This window comes from Podarcis raffonei, chromosome 14 (assembly GCF_027172205.1).
Source record: "Podarcis raffonei isolate rPodRaf1 chromosome 14, rPodRaf1.pri, whole genome shotgun sequence".
Classification (NCBI taxonomy): domain Eukaryota; kingdom Metazoa; phylum Chordata; class Lepidosauria; order Squamata; family Lacertidae; genus Podarcis; species Podarcis raffonei.
This window is the reverse complement of record NC_070615.1, coordinates 3,517,650-3,540,086: the sequence shown is the minus strand read 5'-3', so window position 1 is coordinate 3,540,086 and position 22,437 is coordinate 3,517,650. Positions and strand designations below refer to the sequence as shown.

Genomic DNA, 22,437 nt, shown 5'->3' with positions numbered 1-22,437 from the left:
AACTGTGGGTATTATTGAATGGCTTGTATGTTATTTTAATAGGCTATTATTTGATTATTTATATTAATATTTTACCATGTATTTTATGCATATTACGTATATCACTTTAAGATTCTCTTGAATATAAAACAATTAATAAGTTTTCTAAGTAAGTTAGTGAAAGCTAGCACTTTTTTTTTTAAACCACCCACACGTCCCTTCTACAGATTATTTAAAAGCAGGGATGCCTCGTCAAAGCTTTTGGTTTTCTGAGTATCTCTGGTTTACAACTGGCTGGGCTTGTTAAAAGATTTCAGTGCCAACAAGATTCCTACAAGAGGCTGAAGCTCACCAAGGCCTGCATGTGAACTGGAGCTCTGAAGTTACTTGCCCCCATTTTAGAGTAAGGAAAACTGGTGATGCAAGTCTCATTTACTTATGCAGAGGCCACATAAAGTCATAAGTACGGAAGAGCCCTGCTGCATCGTGCCAAAGACCCATCCAGGCAGACATCATAATCTCCAGCAGCCAGCCAGGTGCCCCATGGAAGCCGAAAAACAGGCCATGAAACAACACTCTCTCTGCTTCTGAATTGCAGCAACTGCCATTCAGTGCATACTGCCCCAGACACTGGTTTTACTTTGTGCAAGCATATTGCATAGGAGAAAAGTGTCAACATTTTCCAAATTACAGGTAGGTAGCCATGTTGGTCTGCTGTAGTCAAAACAAAATAAAATAAAATAAATCCTTCCAGTAGCAGCTTAGAGACCAACTAAGTTAGTCATTCGTATGAGCTTTCGTGTGCATGCACACATACCAGTGTGCAAAGCTCATACCAGTAACTAACTTAGTTGGTCTCTAAGCTACTACTGGAAGGATTTTTTTATTATTTTATTTTATTTGTTTCAACCTTTTCCAAAGGCAAACTGTTCTAAATTCCAGGTGTCTTGTAGCCACAACAGAGAACAAAACACCAGCCCTTAGGAAGCTGTAAAACAGATAAGAAACAAGTGTGTCTAAAGGAAGTTCTGGCTTTCCTTTTTATTGTCACCCCTCACACTACACATGAACGCCACTCCAGAGGGCCTTCTGGCCTTCAGGAGGTTTTCAATGGGCTACAGGTAGGGATGCGGGACCTGGATAATCGAACCACCTTCACTCTAAGGCATGGGTAGGCAAACCAAGGCCCGGGGGCCGGATCCAGCCCAATCGCCTTCTAAATCTGGCCTGCAGACAGTCTGGGAATCATGTTTTTACATGAGTAGAATGTGTGGAGAGAATCAGAACTTACAGGGTTAAGAAGTTCTGAGTGACGTCTCACATTCTGAGGCGTGGTTTAGAATACTGAGGGGAGTGTTCTACTGTGTCTCTCACAGTGTGTGTTTTGCTCCGTTGTGAGAAAGGAGCAAGATGTGTGCTTTGTCACCAGGAGAGTTATGAACTGTTTGTTTTGCTACGAGAATAAAGACTTAAAGTAAGATAAGGAAGACACCCTGCGTTAAGCCTGGTTTATTACGCACACACGGCAACTGTTCCTGTTTCTACGCTGTGCTTACACTCTGCTGAAACTGAGAGGAGCCCCGGGAGCAGAGCACCGCGCAGAGGAAGCGTGTGGACCCCTGGGGGGCTGGTAAAGCTACAAATAAATCATCCCATAGGTTATGGGTGTGGTCAGCAAACGCTTTGAAGCAGTTGCAAAGTTCGTGCCTGTGTGTGTGGCCAGCTGAAGAGACGCTGGGGAAACGCAGAAGACGCTGGAGAGCAGCCGAAGCCAGCTGGAGCTGTGCCTACGTTTGAGGCAGGGAGCTCGCTGGGAAGATCTGGTCTGCCGAACCGGGAGGTGCTACTGCTGTTACTGTAAGTAAGCTGGGCCCCGGGGAGAAGATGGCAGACAGCCATGAATCGTACTCAGTCCCTTTTGAAAAGGTGGACGGGAAGATGCCCTGGGTCGCGTGGCAGGCACTGGAGACGGCATGTCAGGCCGCAGTGGGAGCCAGACCAGAGGGGGCTGGAAGCTGCTCAGAGGAAGCACCAAGCCCAGGAGGGGCTGAGGGACGCCCAGAAAGCCCAGAGGGGGCTGGGACTGTGTTGGGAGGCTGTTGCAATGCTTCCACACGTCTGAATGATGGGCTGTGTGCTGGAGAGCGGCTGAGAGCAAAAGAGAAGAGAGAAGCAGTGGCAAGCTGTTCCTCTGAAAACTGTGCACCCAGGAGTGGGGGTGCAGGCCAGGCAGGCCATTCCAAGGGTCTTGAGAGTGCCCAGGCTGTTTGGCAGGAGCTGGAGAGGGTTTGCAGAGAAACCACAGCGGAAGCCAAAAGCCACGTCCCCAGAAGCAACACAGCCTCAAGGAGCGCTGCTGGCAAGGTTGGGGGGGCAGAGAAGACCAAAGGCAAGTTTGCAAAGTTTTCCGTTCGCTGTTGCTTTGTTTGCGATTCCCCTGAACATCTGCGCCGCTGCTGCCCACAGAGAGCAAGGGAGACAGGGCAGGATGTGTCCAAGGTCGCTTCCCATGGGAACCAGCCAGGTTTCCATGGCAACCAGTCCAGCAGAGGAGGCAAGCGTGGGAAGACGCAGCGAGGACATGACTCAGAAGGGAAAGAAGGCGCTTATGAGCTTTCTGCTTCGATGGCAGTTTTAGAGAACACCTGCAAAGGCCCCAAGGACAGGGGCAGCGGGAAGTCTGTTGCTAAGGCAACAACGAAGGACAGCTCCAGTGAGGAGAGAGTGCTGCGTTGGGTTGTGGACTCTGCTGCAAATAAAAATCTCGTGACTGAGACACCTGGTGTCAAGATAAGGAACTGCAGGGGTTTCAGAGTGACCGAGGTTCAGAGGTCACTGGGTCTGCTCTAAAGAGTTTCTTTCGCCAGAGAGGGATACGTCACAAGGTGACTTCTCCTCAGGAGAGTGGCGTGGCAGAGCTTAGGAGTAAAGCTCTGGTTCAAGCATCAGAGATTCTACTTTGTGACTCTGGTTTGCCTCAAAGTTTTTTGGGGGAGGCGGTAAAGACGGCCAATTTCACGATGAACAGGTGCTACAATTCAGTGGTAGGTGACACCCCGTATTTCTTGCTTCACGGACGGAGGCCGCAACTGCATTTCTTCCGTGCGTTCGGTTGCAGAGCCATGGTGCCTGTACCAAAGTTTCAGCAGCAAGAGGGTGGCCCAAGGTACCAGGAAATGATTTTCTGTGGGTATGAACCTGCAACAAAGGGGTGGAGATTTGCATATCCAGAAGGTGATCAGACCAAGCTTCTGATCAGTAAACATGCTGAGTTCTATGAGCAGGATGGTTGGGCAAGGCGCAAAGCGAGCCCTGACGTTCACTCAGATTGTCTGTCTGAATCTGAGGAGGAGGGAGAGCCAGAGGCTGAACCTGCTGGTGGGGACCAGGTCCCTGAACAGAGTAGGGCGTCTCCACAGGTTGTTAAAAGAGTGTCCAAGAGTGAGCCCTCATCTCCTGTTCGCATAATGGAGAAAGCTCACAGACGTGCCAAGTCAGAGGGGGAATCTTCTGATGAAGAAGACACACTTGCTGACCCCAGTGGGTCAGAAGGAGCACACCAGTTTGTGCCCAGGCGGTCATCTCGGGCAACAAAGGGAATTCCACCTGAGAGGTTTCAGGTCACTAATGCGTGGGTTGGTTTCGCACAGTGCGAACCTGAGATTTGTGAGGAGGTTCAACAGGTGCCTGACAATGATGCCAGAAAGGAGCGAAAGGCAGTGGGGAAGGTGTTGAACACTCAGAGGTCTGTAAATGTGTGTTCACAACTCCTCTCAGAAAGTGATACGAGAGGGGGTGTGGAGAGAATCAGAACTTACAGGGTTAAGAAGTTCTGAGTGACGTCTCACATTCTGAGGCGTGGTTTAGAATACTGAGGGGAGTGTTCTACTGTGTCTCTCACAGTGTGTGTTTTGCTCCGTTGCGAGAAAGGAGCAAGATGTGTGCTTTGTCACCAGGAGAGTTATGAACTGTTTGTTTTGCTACGAGAATAAAGACTTAAAGTAAGATAAGGAAGACACCCTGTGTTAAGCCTGGTTTATTACGCACACACGGCAACTGTTCCTGTTTCTACGCTGTGCTTACACTCTGCTGAAACTGAGAGGAGCCCTGGGAGCAGAGCACAGCGCAGAGGAAGCGTGTGGACCCCTGGGGGGCTGGTAAAGCTACAAATAAATCATCCCATAGAATGTGTCCTTTTATTTAAACTGCATCTCTGGGTTATTTGTGGGGCATAGGAATTTGTTCATTTTTTAAAAAAAAATATAGTCCGGCCCCCCACAAGGTCTGAGGGACAGTGGACTGACCCCCTGCTGAAAAAGTTTGCTGACCCCTGTTCTAAGCCTACCTGCTAAAATCCCCATCAAGTTAAGCAACAGAGCAGGAGTGTTGCTGGACTCCCAATGCCCTTCACCCTCAGCCAGCACAGCTAACATCTGGAGGACCACTGGTCCCCCATTCCTACAGCCAAGCTTGAGAGCTTCTTACTATCATGATGAGTAAAAAGAAATGCCAACAAGGCTATTCTGGTGACTTATTTGCTCTCGCAAAGAACCAAAGTAGAATGGAGTATTTCTGCAATCTCCAGTGCACTGCACCTCGTGAGAATCAAGTCCTATTACATGATCTGTATTCATGGCTGAATTCTGATACTATTTTGTTTTGATTGATACAGTGTGCATTTATCATATATATTATTTGCATTAATATACGGTATATTGTTGTTCATTGCTTTTAGGAGCCTTGAGTTAAAAAGTGGTATATAAATAAACCATACCATACCACGAGTTTTTCAGATTTCCAAACAGCAAGCGCAACAGTCAGTGTATAACGTCCATCTAGACATAGGTTTTCCATTCTGCAGAGTGGCTCTTCTGCCACCTCAAATAGCAGGCACCGTAAGCGTCAACACAGGAAAACTGTCCTGCAATTCCTTTAGGTAACTCTTCCCCACTCCAGGATAAAGGGAGAAGCAGCATTCATTTCCAACAAGGCGGCATTACATTAAGATCCAGGGTGCACAAGAGCCTCTGATAAGTCAACGGATCTTGACAGTAACTCACACCTACCACCACTTTAACTGTGAACACGTACTCGGAAGAGTGCCAGAACTCTTTGTAAGATAAACACCCAATTAAAACGCATTGTCCTTTTTGTAAAAACACTATTTATTGACTAAGTTCATACACTGACACAAGGGCGGCATTTCCAAGTAAACAGTTTGGAGACAAAAGGGTGTTTTCAACGGTGTTGTGAATAAACAAAAACTTTTTTAAAAACCATGTCTTCCATGGTCAGCAAAGTGTGTGTTAAGATCTCTGCTACAAGGCAACTGCTTTGAGGATTAACCTATAGGAATTAGTGCATATGCTTAGGTCTGCAGTTTACAGATCCCGCCGCACAAGCGCAGCCAATTTCTGCACACACGTGAAAAGGCTTCAGAACATGCAGAATTTATATACATATAGAGACTCCTTTTTTAAAAAAAGAACATAAAGTGAATTTAGTGCTTGTGAAAGGTGCATGGGAGCCTTTTCTGGCCACAAAGCCTGCTGGCTGGGGCTGATGGGAGCTGTAAGCCAAAGCACCCAGAGGGGGCCCACAAGCAGCAGAGGGCTGTCACCCAGTACACACTTGTGCCAAGCTTTCCTTCTCCACAGCAGGCAATTCACCACACCAACCATATCCTGATGCCAACATGCTGCGAGTTTCTCCAACCTACATTACTGGTGAGCAAGAAAGCCAGAGTGACATCAGGATATGAGAAAAGGTGTACTGCACGTCATGGGGGAGGGGGGACTTCAACATTGCAGGAGGGGGCACACCACTTGGGGGTTCCTTACAAAATGCAATTCCAACCTTGATCTCCAGCTTGACTGGAAGGCACCTATTGTTCCAAGGGTGGCTCACCTATACCAATACGGTTCTTTGTACTCAATCTGGAAATTAGGGCTCTAACACATGCACATCTAAGCATTCTTAGTTCCTTGTTTCAGAATATCCATCTGTTTCAGAAGCGCAGCCACTCCAGACCAAATATAAAAAGCCCTCTGGCCAAAGAAACTAAGATGACTCAGGCAGTGTCTTTTTTGTGCCAAGGACACACCCAACATGGGAAACAAAAGAACCTCCGTGTTTATGCAAGAAAATCGAGGGGCTCTTGCTAGCTCAGCTAATCAATGAGGTCGTGTTGATTTGCTTTTCTTTCGGTCTGGCAAGAAGTGTTTGACCATTTATAGGAAATTGCCATGCACTTTTATTATCAAATAAATGAAACAGTCATTTATAGCATGGCTTACCCGCGAGGGTTTTGCAGATAAACATTATAATTGTTTCGAGAAGTCATAAAAATATATATTATCTCTTTCCTTAACATTTAAGCATATAAATATTTACTAAGCATCATTTAGGATTAAAAAAAACCATGGGTGCTTCCTATGATGCTTTGCGATACTGCAGTATAGAACAGGCAGCTATTAAGTGTCAACGTCTAGCCTGGACTTGAAAATTCATTCAGCAGCGAGCAGTCCATTAGGTAAAAGTCCAGAGGCAGGCAGTTCTCCTCCTCCTCCTCCGAACAGGTTTTGAACATGCAAGACGTCATTCCATCAGCACTTTCTTCAGTCTTGGTTGGACTCCAAAACACACCAGAAATAAAATAAAAGACTTTACTGTTCGGTCTTCTGCTCCTGTTTCCCATTAAGCTCTTGGTCAATTCTGCTCATCAGACAGAAGGGGGGGAGTGAAATGTTAAACTCTAATTTCAACCAGGGTGTAGAAATTTAAAATTCTTTGGTGGGGGGAGAGTAATGCTTACTACTTTGCAATTGCAGCAAAACTGTTAGGCACAAGTAGAGCAGCAGGTTTCCCCCCAGAATAATGAATTAGAACTTATAAGGAGAATACAATGTGACTTTTTAAAAATGACAATTAACAGGAAAATGAAAAAATAGACCACAATACAGTAAGATACCCAGTGCTTTTTTTCTTTAAAAAATGTTTTGGTGTACTCTCATTTTCCTACTCGTATTGAAATACTGCCCCTCAATGAGGCCAAACTTAGATTCACAAAATGTTTGGGGTATGCGTCCCCCTGCGTCCCCCCAGGAAAAAAGCAGTGAAGATACCACTTCCTTCATTTATCCTCAATTTATTCAGACCAAGACCTACAACCACACAGAACTGAATCATTGCATGTGACCCTACTGAATGAAATCCCTAGTAGTTTGTGTATAATGACATCTCTACCTGTTAACTCAACATGTACTTGGGGTCGCTGGAGCTCCATGTTGAGTGTAGACTCTTGTGGCAAACTCAGGTTGGCCAGCACATAGTGGTGTGAAACGTTCCTTACAGTTAGTATATCTAGATGTCTAGGGCACCAAGAAAGTCAACTTTATAAAGGGTATTTTTGCCTTGAAAAAACCTCTAATTGCTTAATTTACTGACAGGCAGCCAATGAGGCATGCCAAGTTTTGGAACTGTTGCATCCACACTAAGTTTCTAGCCCGTCTTGCTGGGACAGGGCTGCAGCTCAGGGACAGAGCAACTGCTTTGCGTGCAGAATCACAAGCATCTGCAGATAGGGCTGGGCATGTCTTTTGCCTTAAATCGTAAAGAGCTACTGCCAGCCAGTGTAGGCAATACTGACCGAGATGAGCTAATGATTTGATTTGGTATGAAGCCTGATCTCTTCCACACATGTATTTCCCTCTCCTTTCCACAGTTGGTGGTGAAGTTTAATATTTAAGTTATGTCAGATTTTTAGAGGAAAGGCAGAAGCAGCAAATCAGAGGTCTTCCAAATATCAATGTTTGAAACCCTTCACTGCTCCAAGAAAATGGTATCAAATCTCTTATTCCACCTCTCCCTGGTTTAAGCTACGGTGAAGAACCTCCTCCTCCACAACAGTGGGAAGTTTATTGGGGCTCTGTGTGTTAAGTCAAAGGCCCAGTTTGCATGCAGCATTAAGTCAAACCATGGCTAAGCGTGAATGCATAAGCATGCAGATACTCCCATTAGAAACTGTGGCCGCTCTACACCTTCCCAAAAATCAAACCTTAGCTGCAGCTCATGGTTCATCAGGAGAAAGACAAACTATAAGCACAGGTATGAATGCAAATGTTATGAAAAACCATGGCTTAGCTCAGGGCTCCACAACAGCAGCAGGACCAGGAGACAAGCAAAGCACCTGTGACCTTCCCTTGAGCACACTCACTCTCAGCCACGGCGTGACATTACATGCAAACCGGGTCAATGAATGGCAGTTGTGGAGGCAAAGACCAACACAGCAAATGAGCAGTGGATTTCAGTGAGCTCATTTTAAATGTAGTCCAAGTTTCATTTTAAGGGGAAAGGGCAGCACTGCCGGGCAGTTCAGACACCAAGAGCCGAGCTTTGCCTCAAAGCAATGCTGTGCCTGATGCAAAAACTTTGCATCAGACTGGCTGCGCAAATTCCGTCTAATACTACAAAGGGTTGAATTAAATGTGGGAAAGCATCTTTGCAATCTGTTTCAGAATCCTGATGTACACATACTCCCTTCCCAGGTTTATCCTTTTGTTTTGTGATATAGCTCTGAAGAGAGAGTAGGTCTGTCTTGCTAAATAGCAGTTTGCTCCCTTCTTTGCAAGGGAACAACCCCCCCCCAAAAAAAAAATCATCTTCACAAATAGGCATTTGGAATCATTATACAGCATGGGCACATTCTGGATCAAGTGAAATTGTTAGTGGCAAGAGTAGCAGTTGGTGCTCTGGACTGGACAATATTTTGTGAAGTGAAGAAGTTGCTGAGATACGTTTATTAGCAGGCCATGCACTTCTTGAGCACCAGAGAACCCCAGCATGCATTGATAAGACAAAAGAAAAAAAGAAAAAGACATAGCAAATGCAGGCAGCACAAGGCCCTCCTCCCCTTTATGGTGTTCAGCCAGTTTAGACTGTGACAATGCAAATTAAAGCCATTTTGAACTTCAGTGACTGCTGAGTCACAGTCACTCTCCACCTAGAATTAAGAATGTATTTTGCAGCAATCGCTCTCCAACTTCCTAAAGCGGAAAATTGTTGTAGTTCTAGGTTTGACAATTAGCGCTATAATTAGACAGCAAATGCTTTAGCCTTTTGGCTGCTCGGCTTCCTTCTGAAGCAACGAACCATTTGCACAACATTATGTGAACAGCACAGCATAAGCTAGCCAGAGACACCCCCACACACGATGGCACAACGGGTGCATCTTCATTCACACAAGCAGCAGGCAGCCCAGCAAGCCAAATATAGCCCAACATTCAGCACAGTGCAAAGTTGGCTAGATTAGATACAGCCCTGATCAAGATGTGCATATACCTTTTGGGTTTCTTTTTAAATTTTTCTTCTTCATACCTTAGTGGGGAAAATGTTTTTTTAGTAAATAAGATGCAGTTCCGTATACCAGCAAAATCCAGCTAACAGCACCTGTCTTGGGCAAGGGCTTTAAGCAATCATGCTAAGGTGGACAAAAGTAAAGGCATTTACCGTATTTTCCCTCCTAAAAAGTAAGGGGAAATGTGTGTGCGTCTTATGGAGCGAATGCAGGCTGCACAGCTATCCCAGAAGCCAGAACAGCAAGAGGGATCACTGCTTTCGCTGCGCAGCGGTCCCTCTTGCTGTTCTGGCTTCTGAGATTCAGAATATTTTTTTTCTTGTTTTCCTCCTCCAAAAATTAGGTGCGTCTTGTGGTCTGGTGCGTCTTATAGAGCGAAAAATACGGTAGTTTCTCTGTAGTAAATCACTCTGTGTGCCTCCCTCCCTGCATGAAAAGAACACTCTGCTCCAGCTGCCAGTTGGATTGAAGAGATGAGGGGAGGCACACTCTGCCCTCTGCCCAGGGCCACTGGGAGGCTGAACCCCGTGTCCTAAGAAGGCCATCATGGCAAGGAGGAGACCAACCTGGTCCCATTCATTTGGCCAGCAGAGGATGAGCTACTCAAAAACTTTCCTCTTCCTTCCCTATTCAATTTTCCTTTTGTGTCATGTCTACTAAATTGGCACCCTTGTGTTTTTTAATGCCCAGTCTGGCAACCAAGAGAGCCATTATGGTGCAGTGGTTAGTCACACAGCAAGAATCTCTCAGACATATGCTCTTATAACAGCCTTGGAAGACGGGGTGGGGGTGGTGGAGTCACTAGGAAACTGGCACAAGCAAGTCTCATTTGTAGGATCTTCCAAATTACAGTTCCCATACCAGATCATTTGCTGCCCAGCACTGTTTAGTCAGCTTCCCTGTTGGTCACTTTAAAACCATTAAAGCAATCCTAAGAGTTTTGGCATGTGTACGTGTCGTGTGAGTCAAAAGTAAGTACAAACCATCAATAGATAAGCTGTCAACCTCTGAACAAACAGAGGTAATAAACAGATCGTTCTATCTTCTCTGGGACCTGGGCCTTCTGACCCAGTGCACCCCCATCCCTACCAAGCCCACCCCTATCACCCTGTCCCAGTTGTGTTTCTTGGTCACACTAAGCTACCTTTGCACACAAGGCCAAAGGACCAGTGTTTTCTAAGTCTCCAGGTGTCTTTTAGGTTCAAGGAAGTTCATAAGGCAATATCACTGGGTTATTAATGAGTAATAATTCTGTTATTTTCTTGAGCAGAGATCACAGTGGGTGGAGGGCTTTTAAAGTCTTGGGCTTTACATAGCTTACCAACCCTAAGCCATATACCTAAGCAGCACAACATTTTACTTCTGAACTGAGATAGAGGCCAAAGTCCAGGGGGCATGCCAGAGGCAGCCCCCAAATCCTTCTGCTCCCTCTGGAGAAACATGTCACCCTTCAGATGTGGCTGAACAACAACCCTTGTCATGTCTGACTACCAGCCATCCTGACTGAGGCTGCTAGGAGTTAGTCTAGCAGCATCTAGGAGGTGTATAGCTTCCCCACACCAGCTCTGGCAGTACTACCAATTGCTGCGGGAGATAATTATGCCTCCTTGCACATAACCCAACTTATACTGTACCTTCACTTTGACTACCAGCTGCACTGGGAGGAAATATTGGCTGAGGCAAGCATTTTAACTTTTAAAAAAACTCAGAGTGCCGTTATATACATGTCTACCCAGAAGTAAATCCCATAAAGTTCAATGGAGCTTGTGCCAACCAAGTAGAGGACTGGAGACTTGGGGAGGGAAGCTGCAGACCTCATTCTCCACTGGAAGAGGAAAAGATCTACTGCTTCTCACTGTAGTGGCTCACACCACCACCACTGCTGCTGGCACAATGGTGGCGCTCTGACAGTGGTGAGGCCGAATATGGAGTGTGTTGTGGACATGTCAGAGGTGGCAGCAAAGTCACAGAATCATAGAGTTGGAAGGGACCTCCAAGAGTCATCTAGTCCAACCCCCTGCAATGCCGTCACAGGATCCCAAGCCCCCTTGTCCCTGGACACAATCACACATGCACAAAGGCCCTCAACTATGCCAGCTGGAATCACTTTTGGGCACAGGGGAAAACACTGCTCCTTCAACCTCGTAATAGCCACTGTGAGCTGGCAGGGCTCTTCATATAGCGGTGTCTGTTTCCTAAAAGTTTGGATTGCTCTGTTACTGAGCATTTATGCTGCATTTTTGGGATTATGAACATGGAACCAGCAACCTACTGTTTTATGCATTCAGGTATGCCAACGTATTCCATGGGGACGAGTTCAGCCAGCTCTGCCAAAGTAAAGACATATCTGATTTTTTGGCTGAATTTTGAGCTAGAAAAAAAGAACAGAAAAGACACTGTTACTGTTGAAATGCTAAACATACCAGTACTGGAAAAAATGAAGTAAGTATTATGGGTGTTACCTAATAAAAGGTTTTGTGATTGCCAGAAGTGTTCTAATGAACCAGGAAGGATGAACTATTATTAATGATTTCAGGTTTTTCCTTAACCTAAAGTTCAATCAAAATATTAAAAAGATGCAATCAACAAGAGAAGCAAGAGGAAAATAACAAAGCCTGGATACCAGCAGACACTGAACGTTGCTAGTGCTCTACTCTAGGTGCAAGCCAGAAAGAAACCCCTAGTGAGTCTGGGATCAGCATTAGAATTAGACTAAAATAGCAAAGTCACAGTTATGCTCAGGTGATTTGAAGAGACAATGAAGGGGAGTGTGTCCCCATACCTGCAGAGACAGGCTCTTGCCATGTTTCCTGGGCAGGAGACAGGAATGGAATGGAGAGCCATTCTGGGACAAGGGCAGAGGTGAACCCACACACCTGCATCCTCAACCTAGTTGCCAGAATAAAGGGGGGGGCGTCAGGGACATTTGCTTTTGGGGGCTGTTTCAGGCCTCCAAACTGGAGCTTAGTCACCCTGTTATCCAAGCTGCTGAAGGAATGCGAGACACCTGCCTAGCAAGACATGCAAGATGGACACTAATGGCATGTAGTATCCAATGTGACTTTTCCTTCTAGGATAGAGAACAGAAACAATTCTATACAGTAGCTCAGCGGAAAAGTATCTGCTTTACACGCAGACGGTCCCTTGCATCCCCTTGGAGGGCTGGGAGGTTCCTGCCTTAAACTCTGGAGAACTGCTGGCAGTCAGCGTAGACGATACGGAACAACATCCTGGCTCAGTATAAACAGCTTTCTAGGTTCTATAGTCCACTCTTCTGAAAGTTTCTTCAGAACTATGCTCAACACTATGTAAAAACGGGCTCTACCACATTTTCATAGAAGGTTTTTTCTCTTCATGAGCACACGCCACCTTAAGCACCAGCACTACTTCTGCCCTGGGAGTATGGAACCCAAATCACAAAGGATGTGACAACAGAGCTTTCTTACATCACTTGACAGAAGTAAATAACACTTTAAAAGAATTGTCATGTGTTATGCAGTTGGCTGCATCTCAAATTCTTCTCACCTCCTATCAATCTGTTGGTAACACTTCCTGAGCCAGCCTAGACTGGGCATCTTCCTCCGTGTTGTTGCACCGTTTAGGTAAACGATCATGTAGTTCTCTGCTACTAACAATTCTAGTGTGCCAATAACATACCTGTTTGGGGGTGGGAGGAGAGACAGACAGTGAAGTTTCTTGTGCTATCTTCCCCCACCAACTTTCCTTATGCCCACTGCATCCCTCTCCTGCGTTCTGTTAATCAGGCAGCAGTTCCTTTTAAGGAACATGTAAAACTGAGTCAGGAATGAAAGCCAAAATTGTATTTGTAGTCTGAGAGGTCATCACTCACGCGCTTGGCATGAAAAAGGTCTCTAGGCATTCCCTGGCATCTCCCACTGAAAAGGGTAGGAGGACTTTGGAAGAACTAAGGCAGAAGCTTCTTCAGGTTGGGTTAAGGAAAGATCATCATGAGAAGAGGCCTGCTCAATTAGACCAATGGCCTATCTAGCCCAGCACTCTGGCCAGCCAATGCCCCCGCAAGAAAAGGCCACAATGGCCCTCTCCTGCTGTCTGCTTCCACCTCCACCACTTGCAAGCATTGTGCCTCTGACATGGGAGGAAACGCAGGGGTCAGAGGTCTGACTTGGAATAAGGCAGGTTCATGCATTCATCAAGTACAACTCACTTAAAGAGATTATCCATTAAGTATCTGTAGTTTGGCTGCCCGCTTTCCGGCATGAAGCAAACTGCAAATACAACGATTGCATTTAACCCATCACCATAATAACCTAGAAAGAAGAAGAAAAATCTAATTGTTATGCTTTTTCTTCAGGCATCCTGCAATTCTTTTTTTAGGGGGGTGGGGGACTGTCACTATTCTCACCTCCATGACTGATAACTTTCTTATATGGCTCAATTGCCTTCATATCCACCCTGTGATCTTGTTCTCCAATCCGGAACATCCGCCATCGCCGTTCCTCCTCTTTTTCATCTGATGCTGCATATTCTTGTAACGATCCTTTTTGAATCACATCTGTAGTTTTCGGCTTTGGAAGATCATCTGCTCAGAGATTTTTGTTTTTGTTTTTAAAAAAAGGAATTACAATACTGTTACAGTGAATCACAGATCAGACAAAGTAGGTTCGTTGCTTCCCTGTATGCCCAAAATCTTCAAAGTTCTGTGCCCATTATATTGAAGGAAGTGTCAAGAAACATATCTACAAATTGTTTGGGTTGCATTTTGACTAAGCAGTTAAGCAGTGATTGTGCTGAGTTGCTTTTAAATGGAAAGAACATAGCTGTGATTCCTTTCCAAACCCGTAAATATATATTGAAGCTTAAACAACTAGTCCTCTGCTCAGATAAGAATCTATTTTGGTAAATCAGAGCTGTCGCCTGTAAAACAGACCACAGTCTTGAGGTGGATATACCTTTAATCAGGCAATGATTACATATATGCAATAGGTTCAATACAGCACTTATTTTGATATTCCAAATCAGTTTGTGGATTAGGATAATGCCCAAACCCTTTGATCAGTTGACAGCCCTAGATATCTACCCTTCACCTATTATTTCCCCATTGATTTTAGTGAATCATCTCAACACAATGATTAGTGGCAGACATGCAAATAAAGATTTCAATCCAAACTAAGCAGGACTTGGGAAGTGTCCTGAAGAATACATCATCCTCACGGCTTTGTCAAATTAATTTCAGTAACACAAACCTTACCACAGAGGTGTGAAAAAACTACTGCAGCATGTTAGTAGTTTGTTTCCAAGACAGAGTTGTTAATGGAAACTATCCTTCCAGGAAAACGCAGACAGCCGCATTAAAGAGAAGAGAAAAGACAGAAACCTTATTCCAACAACGAACAACTCCAGCCTCTCTTCAGCCCAGCAAACTGCAAAGTCTAAGTACCTAGAACTGCGAACTTCTCACCCCACATTTGAAAAGCTCATACAAATAAGCAATATGCCACCACAGTCATCGGCTGCAGGATGCACCAAAGCTGAAGTCTAGTCTCTTGCTTCGAGCAACTGAGTAACTTTGAAGTAAAGAGGCCCCTTTCTGAAATCTCTACTGAACCATTGGTACACAATTGATTCAAGAGCTAGCATCAGTGTCAGTTTTGTACCAGCTGGAAAATCCTGTGCTGAGCAAAAGTAACTTCTGTTCCCCTTCATATCAGTAGCATTTGTTTATAAATTAAGCTAAAGACGCCACTAGCAGCCTTGAAGCAAAGCGGTAGCTATGTCAGTTTGAAAAAAACAAGCATACAATTACAAAACAACTAACTACCACCTGCTTTTAGAACTTCCACCCTATACATTTTACTGGCTGGCACAGCAATGCCCACAGTGTCCTACCCCAACCTGACAGATGTGAGCAGGCTCTGGTTGCTGGGCCCTTAGATTCTAGCTTTAAAAAAAAGCAGATCACACAATCCAAAGTTCTGCCCATGCCAGCTGTACACAATTTGATACGGAGGACTTTTATCATCCTTGCAAACAGGCCACAGCAGGCTACAGATGAAGTGACCAGAAAACCAGTGGGCCACCCACCACACAGAACAGCTCCACTGATCAACAATGCTGACAAAAGAAACAGAGGAAATACATATGCACAAGGCTTAGATAGAGTCAAGTCTTACCTTCCCATTCAAACTCATTGCTATTTTCAGATGGTGTGTCCATATCGTCCAGATCAATATCCCCGCTCTCATCCAAGTCAGACAAAATTGATTCTTCACTGCAATCCAGAGTTAAGTTTATATTTGGAGCCAATAGTTTCTTCTTAACTTTGTTGCCATTCACTTCTAATAAATTGGAAAGGGAAGTTTATTCTGTAAGACATGTTAAAGCCAGTGACGGCCATACACCCCCACCAAATACAGCTTAAGTTATTAAAAGAAACAGAATGATGAAAGCATACTCCAAGTCTATGTAAACCAAACTCAAACATTAGTAAGTGAAAACTTTTTTTCAACAAACAGCATAAGCATTATGCTACAGTTTCAATCGCCCTTTTTAAAGAGGTGTAGCTAACATACTATGTATAGTTCTGCAAACAGTTCATTATATACTAATGCAGTGCTGAACTAGATGGAGCAATGGTCTGATTTAGTATAAGGCAGCCCTCTATGCTCCTACTATTTGACAAACAGGAGTCACTCAGAAGAGTGAGTAGTGGCCTTCTGTTACAGTTAAACGGTCAAAACTTTCCTATGTAAAAAATAAATAAAATAAAAGACTGAAGATTGTCCCTTAAAGATCTGAGCAAATAGGCAGACAAATTCCATCAGTGAAAGATTGGCAAATTAAATTATGTGAATACATAAATCTGGCAAGACTCACAGCTTACATAAGGGGACAATCGGACCAGAAATTATTAAAAGAATGGGGTTGTGCTAAAGAGTATATGAAAAAACATTGTTCTGGAGTTAGTATATTGGTATGTAATGAATGATGCTTTACAGGGTTAAAGAAAAAGAAAAATGGTGTAAAAAAAATAAAAAGTACCAAGGTGGAAGTAATCTAATTAGACACAACAATACAGTAAGAGTAAATTGTTTGAGGTCTTAGAACAAAGGAAGGAAGTCAATTTGTGTTTATGTATGTAATGATATGGTTTTTTCTGTAGATGTGTGCTTTTTCGTTTTTGTTTAGTTTAGTTTTGTTTCCTTTGCTTTTTTTTCCCTTTTCCTTTTCTGTTTTTTTTTCCTATATGTTCCGGGGATTTTTGTTTGTATAGTATTATTTTGGATTCAATGTTTGTAATTTTTGTTATGATTCTGCATTGAAAATAAAAAAATTCAAAAAAAAAAAAAAAGATCTGAGCAAATAAATACTATCTTCCATCCTTGAATATTTAATCCAGAGCAGTTTATTTTCCAGTTTCATTTTCTGTCAGATTTACCCAGCATCAGAAGTGGCCAAAAAACAGAGGGGGGGGCACGGGGCCACAAAATGGTGCATGTATAACCCCACTGTCAGCCACCCATCAGTGGAGAAAAGGCACTTGCCTCAGCCACCAATGCACTTGCTCCCAGAGAAAAGCCATTTGAACACCTCCTCTGTACTGAATGAATGGGATGATAGATGCCCAATCCTGTTTTCAGGAGTGGGGGAGTGACTGATGTAGAGGAGGCTGAGGCAGTGCAAACAGAAACTGGGCAGGAACAGCAAATAGTTTCTCAGGCATTATTGATTTTTAAGGGGATATTTACCTACACCTTTACTAAGTTATGGGCACACTGGCACCTGCAGGTCCCACATGGGTGACCTCTGGGTAAAAGTAGGACTGAGAAACCTGTGGTCCCCCAGATGCTAATGGACTCCACCTAGCTGACTAGGGATTATGTGAACTGAAGTCCAAAGACATATGTAGAACCATATATTCCTTTATACTAAACTTACCAGTTTGGTCCCCTCTTTCAGCAGGATCTGACATATCATCAATATGGTCATCTTCTGGTAGAGGTCTGGGACAGTAAAAAACAAAAAGGAAACAATGAGGAATAGTGCTCAGTAGAGATTGGGGGGGCCAGTAGAAAAATCTTTCCTCACCCCCCTCCACCTTTCACATCTCTATCAGTGCCCAATCACTTCTTACACAGCATCCAGACACCAGCTTTGGGTGGATCTGTAGCTGATTGACTGACTGAACCCAAAGAGTACTCTTAATGGTTCCTCAACATCCTGGAAAAAAGTGACAAGTGGTTCTGTCCTGGGCCTGTTGTTGTTCAACATCTTAAAAAACAACTTGGATGAAGGAATTAAGGGGATGCTCATCAAATTTGCAGATGACACCAAACTGGGAGGGGTAGCTAATGCCGCAGAAGACAGAATCAGAATTCAAAATAACCCTAATAGACTGGAGAACTGGGTGCAAGCTAGCAAAATTAATTTCAATAGGGACAAATGTAAGGCTCTGCATTTAGGCAGGAAGAACCAGATGCACAAATATAGGATGGGGGACACCTGGCTTACTAGGAGTACATGTGAAAAGCATCTAAGGGGTCTTGGTGGACCACAAACTGAACATGAGTCAATAGGATGGGCAGCAAAAAATGCTAATGCTATTCTAGGCTGCATCAAGAGTAGTGTCCAGATCAAGGGAATTAATAGTACCACTCTATTCTGCCTTGGTCAGACCACATCTGGAATACTGCGTTCAATTCTGGGCACCACAATTTAAGGAGGATACTGACAATCTGGAACATGTGCAGAGGAGGGCAACCAAGATGATCAAGGCTCTGGGAACCAAGTCTTATGAGAAATGGTTGAAGGAGTTGGGGATGTTTAGCCCGGAAGAGGAGACTGAGGGAGATATGATAGCCATCTTCAAATATCTGAAGGGCTATCACATGAAAGTTGGAGCAGGCTTGTTTTCTCCTGCTCTGGAGGGTACAACCAGAGCCATTGGCTTCAAGTTATAAGAAAGGAGATTCCAACTAAGCATCATAAAGAACTTTCTGGTGGTAAAAGCTGTTCTACAGTGGAACAGACTCCCACAAGAGGTGGTGGACTCTCCTTCTTTGGAGGTTTTTAAGCAGAGGTTGGATGGCCATCTGTCATGAATGCTTTAGCTAAGATTCTTGCATTGTAGGGGTTGGACTAGATGACCCCTGGGTTCCCTTCTCACTCTACAATTCTACAAAATGTGACGCAAGCCCCAAAGAGTTAGCAATTGGGATTTAACCAACCCTTGTGGTAGTCAGTGAGCAAGCTAGGCACACACCAAATTGTGTGCTGCAGAGTGCTGCAGAAAATTCAGCCTGATGAGTCACAGAAGGATTCCTATTTTTTAAAAAATCATAACCTGTACCTAGATGGCCCATCAAGGTGGCTGAATGTCTGCACACTGGCATTCCAACTCTAAGGGCTAAAGAGCTGCAACAGCTGGTGAGCAGCTTGCATCAGCCTTGGCAGTGCCAGACCATCCTGCAATAAGAAAGCATGTCCTGCCCATTGTATCAGGTGAGGAGAGTTGCAGGGCAGGGCAGAAAAAAGAGCAGGGAGGGAAGGACCTCAAATGAACAAAATGAAATGGAGAACAGTCTCCAGTGCTCAGTGGTGCAAAACTCTTAATTGTAGGTTAGCATGCTTTGGAGTAAAACACTCCTTCAGGACCTTGAAAAGTTGTAAGCTCTTTAAAATCTCAAGACACAGTTTGAAAAAAATGGTAAAGCAAAATGTTATTACCTCTATGCTGAACCTCTGCAGTCAGGTTCAAATCATGTGGCAAGTGTGTATATGTACACAAGACAAGATATGTACAAACTGCACATTTTTCCTGAGCCTGCTTTTGAAATAATATAAATTCATAGCTGAATATGTGAAATATCCCCAACATAAAAAGAGGGCAGAAGATGAGGCTTACAGAGCCATATGAACACACAGGAAGCAGTACCTCCCTTGGCTACAACTGACAAACACCTTTCAGAGACAAGCCAAACTCCACTTTCTGAAGATATGTTCCAGAGCAAATCAAGCTCTGCCACAGCTACGCCTTACCTTGGAAAGTCTTCATCTTGCCACTCTTCTTTAAGTTCAACTCCTTCCATCCTCAGTGTCGCCTCAATGACTGATGCAGATTCTACGTGATCCAGAATTCCTGCTTCGTGTTAGATCTTAGGCAAGAACTGCAAAGTATTTTGAAAGTGTTTGCTCAGCAACTGAAATTCCAGTACTCATGAGCTGATCTATCTTCCTAAGAATCACAGCTATAAGCTGATGAGTAACATAAATGAGAAACAGCAATACGAGGACACAAATCTGAGGGCAAAGCAAAGAGGCATGGGTTTGTCTGAACAATCCCATAACCTACTACGTACCGTATTTTTCGCTCTATAAGACGCACCAGACCACAAGATGCACCTAGTTTTTGGAGGAGGAAAACAAGAAAAAAAAATCTGAATCTCAGAAGCCAGAACAGCAAGAGGGATCGCTGTGCAGTGAAAGCAGCAACCGCTCTTGCTGTTCTGGCTTCTGGGATAGCTGTGCATCCTGCATTCGCTCCATAAGACGCACACACATTTCCCCTTACTTTTTAAGAGGGGAAAAGTGAGTCTTATAGAGCAAAAAATACGGTATTTTATGCGAAAGTTCCCTAAGAGTGGTTTTATGCAACTTTTTGAAACTTTCTCCACTTTTCATGGTAAGCTCCACTATCCAGGACATACTACGTATGAAGGAAGAAAGTCACCAAGTAATACCACTCCTTGGGGGCAGGGGTTGCCAGGATAAGTCTGAGGAAGGTAGGTTGGCTTGACCAGTAGGCTAGGCAAACAAAAGACAACCCACCTCCCAAGGAGAATCCCCAATAAAGTCCATTGCCTGGCTTTGCAAACCTTGAAGGGGAAAAATTCTAGCAAGTTATGCACCCTTTTGTTGTTTAGTCGTGTCTGACTCTCTGTAACCCCATGGACCAGAGCACACCAGGCACTCCTGTCTTCCACTGTATGCACCCTTAGGAGAACAGTTAAAGCTGCCAACTAGGAAGCCAAGCTGAAGATTTCGTAATTGCTCAACTCCACCCAGCACATCACAAGCAATGTTGCTTGCAGTTGACAGATAGTGTTTTGGCTGTGTGCCTTACAACATAACTCAACGACTTGTTGCTTAATAAAACACTCACTTAACAGCCTCCAGGAACAAAAAACACAAAGCTATAGCAGTGAAATAGCAAGTTATTCATGTACTTTGAATATATGATGTGCAAATTGTTTTCCTTTGAGGATCACATTTAATTCTTCACGAAAAGGTCACAATAGCATTGGTGGTTATTCCTAATAAGCTATAGGATTTTGACACTCTGAACTGAGCTAACTGTATAGGCTATCACATACAAGGCTGTCAAGTTCAGTCACATTTAACACTGATAAATTATTATAGCTTGAGTTTTTGTACAAGATTACATAAAATGCCATTCTTAATATTGCAGAATTTCAAAACTCATATTGAAACTCATCCTAAGAAGCCAAGATATGCAGAACAAGTCACTTTGGCTCAATAACTGAACAACATATATCCTTTCTTGTGACACTGGACAAGCTCAAAAGGCAATTAACTATGCTGAAAAATACACATTACTAATCCCACAATTCCCACCATTGCTAAACCTAGTTCACTGCATAGTCATGAGATCTCAATTTTACCTTTATTTCTACATTATTTCCATTAAAAGCCAGGTTTTCGTTCCTTCTTAACCTGCAGGGTCCCCCCCCCCCATTTCTCATCTTTAAGATCACAAAATCTCATTCCTTTGTTTATGCAGCAGAATTGCATACAACCCCTGTCCTGCCCCATGTTCACACTTAAACTCATTTTATACAAGCTTAATAGCAGGCCCTATTCAGCTCAGCAGGTCTTACTTCCAGGTAAGCAAGCTTGCACAGGATCAGGCTATGTGAACACATAAGAGTATAATCTATGGCTTTTCAAACTGTGGATGGGTATATTGTTTTTGTCCCTTTACCTTTACCTATGCTACATATTTTTGTGTTTCTATATTGTAAACTGCTCTATGATCCTCAGCCGAAGGGCAGTATAGAAATTAAATAAATAAATTGCACTTAGTACTTCAGTGAAAGCTATTCAAGCCAATATACAAACCATAATTATTAGTGGAGGTTGTTACAATTTTATCCCACCTTTCCTCCAAGGAACTCAAGGTATCTTACATAGTGCCCCCCCAAAAAAAACCCCTGGTGAGGTGAGGTTGAGAGTGTGTGACTGTCCCCCCAGTGAGCTTCATGACTGAGAGGGGATTTGAACCCTGGTGTCCCAGGTCCTAGTCTGTCAATCTACTACTTATTTTCTCAGTGCTCTTGGTTAGAACATGGGGAGGGTTTTTTGCTGCCCCCCTCGATTCCTGTTCAAAAGCTTACATCTACATGCTAGGGTTGCCACCTGTCCTGTATAATACAGGATTGTCAGGTATTCCAATGGAAAATGCTACATCCTGTATTGTTACAGTTTTGTCCTGTACTTCAGGTCTTCTCTCTCTCCAAGTGCACGTGTTGGAAAGGTTGTGGGAAAGGTCATGTATTTATTTAAGCTCTGGCTAGCCAAGCACAGACAGATTTACAATTTCACGTGTGTGTGCGCGTGCCTGCCTGACGAAGTCCAGAGGGGCACCCTGTGAGGCTGCAACAGACTGAAGTCACTGCAGTAACAGATCCGGGGGGGGGCGGCCCCAGCCGCCCCACCCTGTCCTGTATTTTGCCAGAACAAAGGTGGCAACCCTACACGCTTCCTAGTTTTATAAGTATTTCAACGAATAACAGATATACGTAAGCAATGACAACAACTATGCAGATTATTGGGGGGGGTGAATGTGAAGCGACAGAGGGAGCCCCCCCTCATTTCCTGCTCCGAAGCTTCTGTGCGCGTCAAGTTCCCTTAGCCCCCAAATTAAAAGCCCCTCCAGGCGCCCCATCCCATAATATCTCCCCAGCCTCCCGCCCCAATACTCACCAGTCCCCCTCCGTTCCGGCCAGGCCTTTCCTCGCCCTCCCCCCACAGATGTTCCTGAAGGGACGACCCTGCCCCGGAAGCAAACGCCACCGGACAGGAAGCGGCGGCGGCGGCGCCACCAA

The 22,437-nt window shown here is 44.3% G+C and overlaps 1 protein-coding gene across 11 annotated transcripts in view; it reads right to left on the bottom strand.

Moving 5' to 3' along the window:
* BNIP2 (BCL2 interacting protein 2) overlaps nt 1–22,431 on the bottom strand; it is a 76,297-nt gene extending 53,866 nt beyond the window's left edge. For 3 of the 11 annotated variants that reach the window (XM_053365433.1, XM_053365430.1, XM_053365440.1), the window contains exons 1-9: nt 22,316–22,430; nt 19,352–19,479; nt 17,252–17,316; nt 15,487–15,651; nt 13,719–13,895; nt 13,521–13,623; nt 12,860–12,991; nt 11,797–11,883; nt 11,607–11,705 (exon numbers count right to left, since the gene is read on the bottom strand). In XM_053365433.1, coding sequence (XP_053221408.1) covers nt 11,607–11,705; nt 11,797–11,883; nt 12,860–12,991; nt 13,521–13,623; nt 13,719–13,895; nt 15,487–15,651; nt 17,252–17,316; nt 19,352–19,401 — 878 coding nt within the window. In that variant the 5' untranslated portion in view covers nt 19,402–19,479; nt 22,316–22,430. Of the gene's footprint in view, nt 1–6,208; nt 6,694–8,421; nt 9,355–11,606; nt 11,706–11,796; nt 11,884–12,116; nt 12,224–12,859; nt 12,992–13,520; nt 13,624–13,718; nt 13,896–15,486; nt 15,652–17,251; nt 17,317–19,351; nt 19,480–22,315 lie in introns of those variants that run through there. The other 8 variants (XM_053365439.1, XM_053365438.1, XM_053365436.1 and 5 more) reach the window with 7 other exon arrangements.
* Nucleotides 22,432–22,437: the final 6 nt, after the last annotated feature.